At 40.4% G+C, this 11,642-nt stretch overlaps 1 protein-coding gene across 1 annotated transcript; it reads left to right on the top strand.

The window, feature by feature from the left end:
* Positions 1 to 2,648: 2,648 nt before the first annotated feature.
* cbx4 (chromobox homolog 4 (Pc class homolog, Drosophila)) lies at positions 2,649 to 9,753 on the top strand. Its single transcript, XM_084678829.1, has 5 exons — positions 2,649 to 2,900; positions 3,001 to 3,044; positions 3,668 to 3,733; positions 5,678 to 5,744; positions 6,770 to 9,753. The coding sequence occupies exons 1-5, from the start codon at positions 2,832 to 2,834 to the stop codon at positions 8,174 to 8,176; spliced, it is 1,653 nt and encodes a 550-aa protein (XP_084534955.1). The 5' UTR covers positions 2,649 to 2,831; the 3' UTR covers positions 8,177 to 9,753.
* Positions 9,754 to 11,642: the final 1,889 nt, after the last annotated feature.

The raw sequence follows: 11,642 nt of genomic DNA, 5'->3' as shown, positions 1-11,642 counted from the left end.
TACAATCATGGGCTGTCTCTTTAACTTGTGTGAACGCTGTGAAGCAGTTTCAATATAATAACGACTCTTGTCTAGTTCCAAGCCATTCCGAGGACAGCCAATTGCCTATCGATAATAATTAGACTTTATGAAGACAATCTACAGAAAGTTTAAAAGCGCAACAATCATGTTGGTCGAGAACAGACAGCGTGTAAGAGGAAACACATCTTTCACTTAGGGATGGTATGAATGCATATGTATTCTGTCACTGAGGAGATACCACAGGCTTGTATGATGAAGTCACAACATCCACAACTGTCACCGTGCATGGTTTACCTTTAACCGGTATGACGCAGTGAAGCTTTATGCTTTGAAAATATATAGTAGGCTACATAGTGTTATTATGCTAGATAGGCCTAAATGTTACAAGGGAATCAGGTTAGAACCGACAAGTCCCTTGTTCTGACAGTTTAATATTGCCTTCTTCGAGACAAAATTGTTCGTTTCAACTCAGTTGTAGGCTAATAGCACCCCAAGGGTTTAGGGATGGTGTTGAGTTAGACGGCTGCAACAACGTGAATGGTAATACTAAATGTAGCCATCTACTTCAACATTAACCAGCATTTAGTTTACCAGTAAACGCTGCACATCCAGAACTCGGATTGCGTTTGGATATCGCCAACAAAGGGTTGGTCTCTACTGAACAATTTAATCCCTTAAGTAGGCTACTAGTATCATGGCACAATCGAACAAATGCAGATTGATAATGTAAGAGCCAGTAACTACAAATGTAAGACATTTACGAAAAGGTGATTCTATTGTAACACTTCATGTGCCAATTCGTGTTACATGCATTTATTTTTAGGATGCTTTCCAAATAAAGACATTTGCTTATTTGAGGGGAACGTGAGCTCTACCTGTGACATTTGCTCACATTGGCAACATCCACAGTTGGATTATAGCTTCCCATATCCCTCAACCTTTCTGCTGTTGCTAGGGAAGCAGGGCGTATTCGCCCCCTGACCGCAATTGAAGGACAAATGAAAAAACACAAAATTGCACGGTGCATCCTTCCACTGTCGACTGGTTTTACAATAGGCGATATCTTATTGTCACCCACTATGTATTTCTCGAGTGAGATGTGGGTATTGATAAAGTAATGGTGAGAAATTTCGCTCGTTTAATACCATTACCATATATGGAAGGGGAGCGCTGTATCGTGCTTGTTTGCAATAGGCTGGCTGTTGCCGCTCTATGAAGGTTTATCTGTTAACCCTTGAAGGGCTGAATTACATTTTTAGTGGTTAAACATAGGCTACATAACCTCTAGATTGCAGCCCTATTATGCATTTAAGAGTCAAACCCATATGCTACTTAATCAACACATCAAATTCTTTTGATGCACATCTCGGCTTATACAATTTTTACATGCAAATCAGAATGATCACCTGTTCCAAATGCAGTGGCCGAATCGATGACGACTTTATTTCTCATCTATTCATTAAATAATTGTCATAGACATCATGGAAGGTGGTTTCCACAAGGTGTATGGCTAGTTGATGAAATTCGTTTAGGTGAAGGCTATTTATCGTGAACAGTAGGTTAGGCCTAATGATTGTGGACTTTTTAAACGATATGGGTTTTGGAAAGGGTAGGCCTTCCATAAAGTTGCCAAGCTCGAGTAGGACATAGCTTTCTGGCATCTGTCAATGTTCAAATGGCATTTGTAAACGTCCAGAGGACATGACACTGGTTTCAGTGAGAGTGTAGTGTGACCTATATTTGCCGTAAACCAATAGAGTGTAGTTTTTTTCTGAATGCAATATTGGGTTTGTTGGACAAAATAAGGTTTTTCAATGTAGGCCTATTTCAATCTTAGCATATCGTCACATTGGTCTGTCTGTACCAGTTAGTGTTAGGCATTTCATGAATCAAAATATCTAAGGCTAATCCACGATAGGCCTCGATGTTGAAGGTCTACTGTCAGATTTGCAGAATTTACAAATGTATGGATTAATTGTAAAGTGTCGTAAGTGAATCAATCCTTGGCAAATATTTGGGTAGAAGATATGCATTTAGGAAAATTATAAGACATTGACGATATTAACTGTAGGCTAATGACGTTAACTTAAACATCTGTAATGTTATAGCAATTTGAGTTATGAACATTTGCTTAAAGTTTAACCGACAGCATTAGACATAAATTGCACCTGTCATAACACCAAAATGTTATTGCCTTACTATTTTAAGCCGAATAGCCTAGGCCCATGTCATAGCATATGTTGCATAGACCTGTATGTCTTAGTAACACTCAGGGTTCGCAACCTAAACCAAAAACTGTCTACTCGTCGTCTAAAAGTTTAATATAACTAACATTTCTTACAGAGCACTTAACCTGTGTGTTTCCTGCGTAAGAAATACGCTATTGCATTTGTATTTTCATATACCCATTTAGCAGTCCAACTTTGCTCTCAAACCATGAGCAGAAAGGATAACCTCTACGAGCTTTCACCTCCCCCTCATGGTCCTGACGTCATGTGGCAGGCTACTGCACAGTGCAGCGCAGCTACTCTGGTGTAAGTATCGTCCTGCTTATTGCCTGTGAGGAACCCGAAAGAGCGAGAAAAGAGTGTGTGAGAGAGAGAGAGAGAGAGAGAGAGAGAGAGAGAGGGAAAGAGGGAGAGAGAGAGCGAGAGAGCTAGCGTGAAAAGGGAGAGGAGTGGAGGAGGGAATACAGTTTGGTTTGATAGCGTACAACTGGAAAACTACTAAACCTTGAGAACGCACGGAGCGAAGGCATCAACTGTTCCTATATTCCAGTCTCGGTTCGCTGAAACCGGATTCAAACGAGAATGGAACTACCTGCAGCCGGAGAGCATGTCTTTGCGGTAGAAGGCATAGAAAAGAAACGCATTCGGAAGGTAACATTAACGTCAATGCAGATTTGAAGAGCCTTCGGCGCCACAGCTAATGTTCATTTGGTTTTCAAGTGGCTCATCAATATATTTCTCTCTCCGACAGGGTAGAATAGAATATCTGGTGAAGTGGAGAGGGTGGTCTCCCAAGTAAGTAGACACAGTTATTTAGAATGTGATAATGATTTTGCACTGTGGGAGTCCTACAGTAGCCAATATGTTTTTCTCAAAAATCCCTCTCGCCTGATATAGGTACGCGCGCGCTAAAGCGAGCGAGTGTGTGTCCGTGTAGCCACGGATGCCTTCACTAATTTATGCGAGGGAAGGGGGTAGGCACAGCCATGTAATCCCGTTTTAATTATTTCTGCACTGCCAGCGAATTTACGAGACAGTGGTGCTAAAATGGCCGACTGTAACTCAGTGCACCGAAAATATTGGAGGTGCAAAGAATCTGTCTTCCAAATGTAACTCCTACACATCCTATCATACTTGAGACAGAACCAGGCTTTAATTTCTGTAGCATGCGTGAGATCCGCATGTATTGGAATGGATTTCCTTAGCCAGATGCACTAAATCACACACATAAACCATTAGTTTACAACAACTACGGGCGTTATTATAAAAACGCGTAGCCTAGTATAATGCAAATCAGAATAATTTGAATAGCAATAGCACGTAGGTAACTGACATTAATGAAAAGATACACATTTTGAGCAGTTATGTCAGTAAGTTGTCTTTTACCCCCGTGGTCAATTGTTTGTTTGTGTCTGCAGATACAACACATGGGAGCCGGAGGAAAACATCCTTGACCCGCGCCTTCTCGTCGCCTTCCAAAACAGGTGAGACAGACTTTGTACATGGCCTAGAAGCCTCGAGCTGAGCCATGACCTTATATAGTCATGGGAGGAGGGGCGGTGTAGCAGCACTGTTATAGATACCCCCACACACAGGCTATATCCCACGGGGGAAGTGGTTGAATGCTGCTTGTAATAATTCAAAAGACATTCTCATGGAAGGATTTGACACGCGCATATGTTGGCTAATGTTTGAAATGCAGCATTTTGTTGTCGACTGCTGGGATTTGCGTCAAGGTTAGGCCTGCATTATAGGCCTGGGAGCTGGAATAATGGTGAGATGATCAGTCTTTTGTGCCCCATCTGCGTGTTTGTTGTAACATGCAATAAATGCAGTCATATAATTAAACATTAAACCTACAGTAGGCATGGTTAACCACTCCCTAACGGTTTATGCTGGGTTTACTGTCGGGAGACCATGGTCAGTTGGGAGTGTATAACATTAGTCTTTTAAAATTAGCTGCATTTATTTCAGTGACAATAGCATTCAGTAATGACAGCGGCGCACAGGCTAGGCCTAAGCTATTATCATGACACTACTTCGACTGAAAACGATTAATTGCCTATTAAAAATTAGTTCTTAGACCCGATTTGAATGCAACAGTATAGGCCTAATACTCATAGTCTATGTTTAGGATATAGCGTGCTTTTGGCTTTAGGAAATACATCACGGTACACAGACTTGATTGTGTAAATGTTTACATATGTTGCTGTCGTTATATCTCAATAATGTGACCGGTCGACTGGTTCTATCCCACGGGCGTAGGCCACCGACCTTGTGTTATTCAGGCAGTGGTACTGGGCTAGGTAGACAAAATACACGGGGGAGGGAATGCTATCACATTATCCGAAAACACTAATTGACATCCAATGCTCCCCGGCCTTTCTGCAACAGTAGCCAGCCTAATATTCCCGGACCCCGCGGCCTTGCCAGCACGTGTGTCAGAATGCTACGCGGTGAACTCAGCTCGATTCAACGCGGTTTGGGGGAGGGGAGCCAATGTGGGAGGCAGTAATTGCCAAATCTTCTGTAACAGAGGTCGACCCTGTACATCTCGCGTGTTAAATCATACACGGTCACATATGTGATATGATTCAAGAAAGTTTAAATTTTGGTTTCAATGCCTCCTTTGTCAGATAGCATGCAGGCACATTAGAGTACATTAGGTACATTAGAATGCACAGCAATGGGCGATTTCAGTCTGCGGCGTCATCCGGTCATAGGTTATGAGCAAATAATTACTCAAGGGAGGCTATGGCTTGGAAAATATTTCAATAAAGACCGGCCTAAATACGATGTAATGAATACACCCCTCCCCCACTACAGTGTTTTTGGAGTTATTTAGTTCCTGATTGTTACTAATTGCATAACCACACTATCAAATCCAGTTAAACATTAAGACTTTTTCCTGTTAATTGCATACAAATGTGTGCCTCTCAAACACCCCTCATGACCATAACTAGGATTTAAAAATGACTTTTTCAACCATAGAAAATGTCATATAGGTTTGCAAGGAAAGATGATGTTGAAAAGAGAAAGATTCTCCTTGCTGTAGCCCTAATTCAAATTTTCCCCATAATGAGAATATGGAATGGGCAGATTGCCATGGAGAGACCTATGCAAATAAGAAAGACTATAATGCATTGCAGCAGGTCACACTTGGGCCTTCATTAGTCTTCCTAATCAAAATTCCACTTTCGACCTTGACTACATCACATTTCTACAATGTACCAGAAATGTTGGACCAATTGTCCTAGCAATGTGATTTGACTTACATTTGGTTTTTATAATTGAGTACATTTGCATGTAGTTGATGAAATATGTATTTTTGTTAGTCAATTAATCTTTTTTATTGGCTCAAGATGATGCTTGACAAAAAAATACAGCACAGATTGTCAACAGAGGTAACATTGATTTTGTCTTTACAGAGAAAGACAGGAGCAGATGATGGGGTATCACAAACGGGGCCCAAAACCAAAACATCCTTTAGTCCAGGTAACAGTTCTCTTCACACATATGATTTCACCATTTTTCTATATCTGCTGTATTTACTGTTGTTTACATTAATCTGAAAGCAACCAGCTTGATTTAGCATTCTCCAAAGAGAAAGATTGAGAGTAGGAGAGAGAGAGAGCTGGCTCCTATGTCAGGTGTTTTTGAGATACTCTCATTATGGCTGTGGTTATTTTGAGTACATTTGCATTAAGGGGGAGACAGAGATTGGGTCCTCCAGCTGGTCTGCTCTACAAACTCATCATGAAACACAGTTTGTTGCCTGGGGTTATGGAAGTATTGCTCCAGTGCATTCATTTCAGTGCTTTCATTTTAGTCTATGATAACAGCTGTATGTGCACATCTAAGTTTCCTTTTTGGAACCGTTTTAAGTGTAGTAAAAACGTGTTCTATTGTCCCTTGTAAATCAAGACTTAATTTCCATGTTACCAGTGGGCCCTAATTTCATGTTCTTGTTTGTGTACATTATCTTTACTACAAGTAAAATGTGTTTGTGGTGGGAGAAGGGGGGGGACATGGAGGTCAACAGATGATATATTCCAAAAACAAAAATTAGTTTCCTGTGGCCTCAAGTGTGAGACATGGGTTCATTTATGCTTGTGTGCAATTGGTTCTTGACTGGTATCCTAGCATTCTTGTGAGTGAGAAGGCCTGTAACCTGTAACTGGGTTCTGTAACTTTCATGAACATCCTGTCAGTACACACATACAGTTTGACACGTCTCTTAACCCAATTTAACCCTGACTCCATATTTACTCACTCTACACCAATTTTTAGAGACTGTGTTTTAAGTATTTCTCATGAATTGTGTTTATTGGCAAGAGGAATTTATTGACTCCACACTGGACATGTTAATAATGATCATCCATGCCTAAACCACCCAGACTTGAGTAATAATAGTTCACATCTGTCAGTTGAAAAACCTAGATTTCCAATACTTTTAAATGTGTTTTTGGCCATAAAAATGTGTGACGCTGATATCCTATCTTATTTTGTCTCTCTTTTAGGTTCCATCTTTTGCCCGGAGATCCAGTATCCCAGCCGGTTTTGAGGAGACATCCCAGGATGCAGAGAACTGCCTCAAGTCTGACCTGGTACAGATGCAGAGGTCTCAGCCCCAGCAATATCAGCTGAACAGCAAGAAGCACCACCAATACCAGCCCAACAGCCAGGAGGTCCCCGCTGACCAGGTAGCCAATGGGAAGAAGAAGTACTTCTACCAGCTCAACAGCAAGAAGCATCACCATTACCAGCCTGACCCCAAGATGTATGACGCCCAGTTGACCAGGCCCAAGGAGGTCAAAGTTCAAGAGGCAGTCAGCAAACCGTCTAATCCTGGTTGGAACCTGCCCCCGGCACTGCAGCAGAAATGGGTGCGGGACAAAGACACAGGCTGCCTGAGCAAAGTCAAAGACCTGGTTGTGGAGACCAAGAAACCGCCGTCCAGCCTCAGTGAGGGTGAGAGTGAACTAGCCGTAAAGCCTGGCCCCAAAGAGGCATCCCTACCCAGTGCCCTCAGTAGCAAGATGAAGATAATCAAGAACAAAAACAAGAATGGACGCATCGTCATAGTCATGAGCAAATACATGGATGGAAACAAGGCTCAGTCATCAAAGGGTAAACAAGAAGAACCAGAAAGGGAGGAAGAACAACAAAACACCAAGCAGTTAGAGAACTACCCCTCAGACAGATCCAAAACAACTGGAATCTTGCACCAGGACAACAGTGTCCCAAAAGAGATCTGTAATGGCAGTTCACCCCCTGCTGCAGAACACCCAAAAAAATGCTGCCCAAAGGACAGACATTTCTCTAAACCTTCTCCGAGTACAGCGGAGGAATACAATACTGAAGTAGCTAGGGGTCAGGCGGACTTACCAGATGACCTGCCCCTCCAGCTAACTCCCAGGTCTCCCCCAACACCATGGGCAATGGACACCAGCATCCCTACACGGACAACAGTAGACCATATCCGGATCCCTTCGATCCCCATTGACCGAAAACGGAAGCTGTCTGAGCCTGTGGTGGACAGGAGTGTGTGTAAGAAGGTTCTCAGCTCCAGGAGTCTCAGTGTTCCCAGTGCTGCACTATCTCCGCCCCAGGACAAGCCAATGGACCTCCATTGCAGTGGCCCGCTCCTGAGCAGTGGATGTGAGGTTACGGACCCAACTAGTCAGGACGAGCCCATGGACCTTAGTTGTCCAAAGAACAAGAAACAACTTGAGCTAGAACTAGCACCAGCACCTGAGCCTGATGTTAAGACCTCCATGACAGTGGAGGAGGAGTCTGAGAGAATCTCTGAGAGGGCAAAGGCAGAGCCTGCCCTGAAATGTTCACCTTTCATGGGAAATATTATCATCACGGATGTAACTACAAACAGTCTAACTGTCACATTTAAGGAATATGTTCCTGCATAAATAGCTCTTGGACAACATCGGAGTACTTGAGGGAGTTGGGGGGGCATGTCAATATGTGTACAAATAATTAACAAAAGAAGAAAAAAAAGAAGAATGAACATTTTGTATATATGGAAAAATTTATAATTTATCTTTCAAATCAATATGTTTCTTATGATGCTTTATACTGTAACTACTCTGATGTAGAAATGCCAAGAAAGTGCCCTCATGGATTTGAGTGACTGCATTCAGGTGGATTTAATTTACCAGTGTAAAGATCCATTGTCTGTATGGAACTTCAGGTGTAATGGAATATATTTTGCCGTTGTTTCATAAAGGTGCTACAAAAATACCCACCAAACCTATAGCCTTAGATATATAAAGTTTGATAGATATTTATACTTAATAATGGCAACTATTTTGGTCCAAATAAAAGGTAGGCTTGAAGTAGTTAATTGATAATCACAGTGATCCAAGATCAGTTTGAAAGCACTTAATTATATTTGCATTCTTGGTTGAGTTTTACATCCCTCGTAATGCTTTTCAGTATAATCTAGTCCAGTGTATTCAGTCTGAGTCAGGTGCCTACTATGTTGTTTGGTTTGTGGAGTGTAGGAGGAATTAATGGACGATGCAAATGTAAAATGTGGAAGTATCTCGCACCCATATTGACTCTACCCACTAATGACAACATCAATGACTGCGTTGTGTTTCAAGTACTTGTTAATTAGTAACTATTATGTAAATTACCTCTCAACAATGAATTGTGATGGACTGAGTTTCTTCGATCAATACAAAAAAAAATTCCATACATGCCGATTCAGATTTATATTTTTAAAGTAATCTGGTATTCCAAATTGTGAGTTTTTTTAATGCTATAGATCATTATATCATTCCAGAAAGCCAATATTTGATCAATATGCATTTGAGTTTCCTATTAACGTTAGAATTTTACACTTACACATATTCATCTCAGCCAGCCACAAAATTAGCTTTACTCTTATCTGAAAGATACACGTGACTGATGAAAGTTCAGCACAAGGGTTACTTAAGGGTTACAGGTCTTCTTGAACACTTGTCTCTTAATATCCCTCTTCTAGATGAAGAGGATTTTAAGATTAGCATATACAATTCAATGAGCACAATTTTGATTATCACAAATGAATGCTGCTAAACATGAAAGTGTCATAGTGTTTCCTGTGAGAGAATTAGAATGTAACCTTGATTTGAGTCTAAATGACTGCAAGCCAATGACTACACACTGACTGCAAAGCAGTATGATTGCTTCAACGGAAATCTGGGATTTTTAACGTATACACGGTAATGACCATACTAAACAGTTATATATTCTCAATACTGTACTGTCCAATATAAATGTAAAATTCCTGTTGCATCAAAACCTTACAATAATACTGTTAATCCATAACATTTGGCATTTCAGAAAAGACAATTTGTCCTTTTGTTGACATGACTTCCATGCACTTGGTTCAAAAGGCAAGATGTTTTCTGAGAAGGTGGGGCTTTGGGTGGAGCTGGTCCTGTCTGTTGGCACAGCTTACTCTGGTATGTTTCACAATAAAGCTAGAGAAATGACCTTTCCCTGACGTTGTCTGATGTTGGCATGCTGGGGAACCCTGCTGTGTGCTATGCAGTGTTAAGGGTGGATGAATTAAGGCTTTGTTACACTCAGTGTGGGAGAAATTTCGTTATTTGCATGTTGCTGGCATACAGGCAGCTTTTTGTGCCCTCAAGTAACCTTAAAATATAGAACTTCAAAGTATATTTACCAGGTCTTCCCCATAAGAGCTTCTATAAGTGTCATAATGTTTTCATTTGTTATTTATTTAAATTATATGAATCCCCTAAAACACCTGTCACATTTTCTGTGGCAGAGTGACCTCTTAAAGGAACAAAAGGTCACGTTACATAAGCACAAACAACACAGAATCATCTGTGTTCCATAACTCAACCAACCACTTAATTACAACTTTACTATCCAGCCAACACAACGTAAAGTAAGGACAGCATTTAATAGGACAGCATACCTCACTGAAATACCCAATTAACATGTTACTGCCATGCCCACTTTTATCATAAAGAAAATCTGAAGTAGGTTAAATCTATGGATACTTAAGACATAAGGTCGTTTTAAATTAATCATATGAACTTAAACTTATATTACTTAAATGATTGCAATTTCTTTAAGTACACACATAGCTTTTATTTCTAAAGGCACTATAGGCCTACGTTTTGGAGAAGGGACTGAAAACCTCACAACACCAAATTCTCCTGTCTCGTCCCAAACTTCCATATCACAACCTTATTGAAACGTTGGTAGGCTATTTGAAACGATGATTTATTGACACAGATTAAACCAATACAAGTCACATTTACTTTTAATAGTTCATAAACCTTGCTTGACTATTGAACGATTAATCTATACCGCAAACCAATTTAAATAAATGATCATCAGGTCTTACATCAGGCTGATATAGCACAATGAAGGAATAGGGCTGGGCCATGGTGTTCGTGGACACAGTAGGAAACAATTTAACGGCCCTGTTATTCACGCTATATTCCCACAGACCAAGATTGTTATGAATAGACCTATATTTTACGGGCAGTCTCTGACTCACAACTCACAAACATTTCACTTTAGAAACCTTAAGAGATTTTGGATGTTGTAGGCTTTTGAAGTAAGTAAGTACATTTTCGAATTCCCGAGGCAGTGTAGTGAATGCTAGAGTTTGCTTTGACTGTGAATAAGTGAGATAGTCTATAAATATTCAGAGCGAAATGTAGAGCCACAATAAATAACACACTCACTCACTCACACACACACACACACACACACACACACACACACACACACACACACATACATGGGCACTCATTATCAAGGCACTCAAACGTATTTCATGTTTATAGAAAGAAAATGAAAAGAAAATAGGTAGTTTTCTCTTTATCATCATGTCTAAATTGTTTGTGAAATTACTGTTGATTGAATATACCTAGGGGCGTCAATTATTGATTCACTTGTGTAGCTTAATTATAGCTATTTTACGAACGCATAGCCTATAACAGTTGTTAACAGCATACGTTGCAGAACATTAATTACATTTATTTTGATTTAACATGCTGAAATCCATTATTTGTGTTCTTTCAATTCCCCCAAAAATTGAAGATGTATCCTTATTTTCAAACAAATGTAGGCTAATTGTGAAAGAGGAATCTGTGTTACGACTCCGTGTTAAAGCACATGCACGGTAGACACTTGTTGATTACAGCACTAGCCTGGTGATAGCCTCCAGTATATCAAATGGGTGAAATAGGCCTACGATTTCAAGTGAAAACCGTAACCTATGGCTTTGGAAAAATAAGTTGCTATTTCCCACTTTCCTGCCAGTTAGACTCGGTCTATTCCAAAGGGTGCTTTCATTATCAAATAAGGTCATATCACAAACTAAATTAGGTTTCTGCAGTATTC

Source organism: Hypomesus nipponensis, chromosome 17 (assembly GCF_054491055.1).
Source record: "Hypomesus nipponensis isolate SF chromosome 17, ASM5449105v1, whole genome shotgun sequence".
Lineage (NCBI taxonomy): Eukaryota > Metazoa > Chordata > Actinopteri > Osmeriformes > Osmeridae > Hypomesus > Hypomesus nipponensis.
The sequence above is the reverse complement of the archived record's forward strand: the minus strand, read 5'-3'. Positions and strand labels throughout refer to the sequence as shown.

Excerpts from the sequence above, each read along its gene's own strand:
- cbx4 (XM_084678829.1), top strand. The coding sequence starts at position 2,832 with ATGGAACTACCTGCAGCCGGAGAGCATGTCTTTGCGGTAGAAGGCATA. Across the intron at positions 2,901-3,000 it reads AAAAGAAACGCATTCGGAAG|GGTAGAATAGAATATCTGGT; the intron begins GTAACATTAACG and ends TCTCTCCGACAG. Across the intron at positions 3,045-3,667 it reads TGGAGAGGGTGGTCTCCCAA|ATACAACACATGGGAGCCGG; the intron begins GTAAGTAGACAC and ends TTGTGTCTGCAG.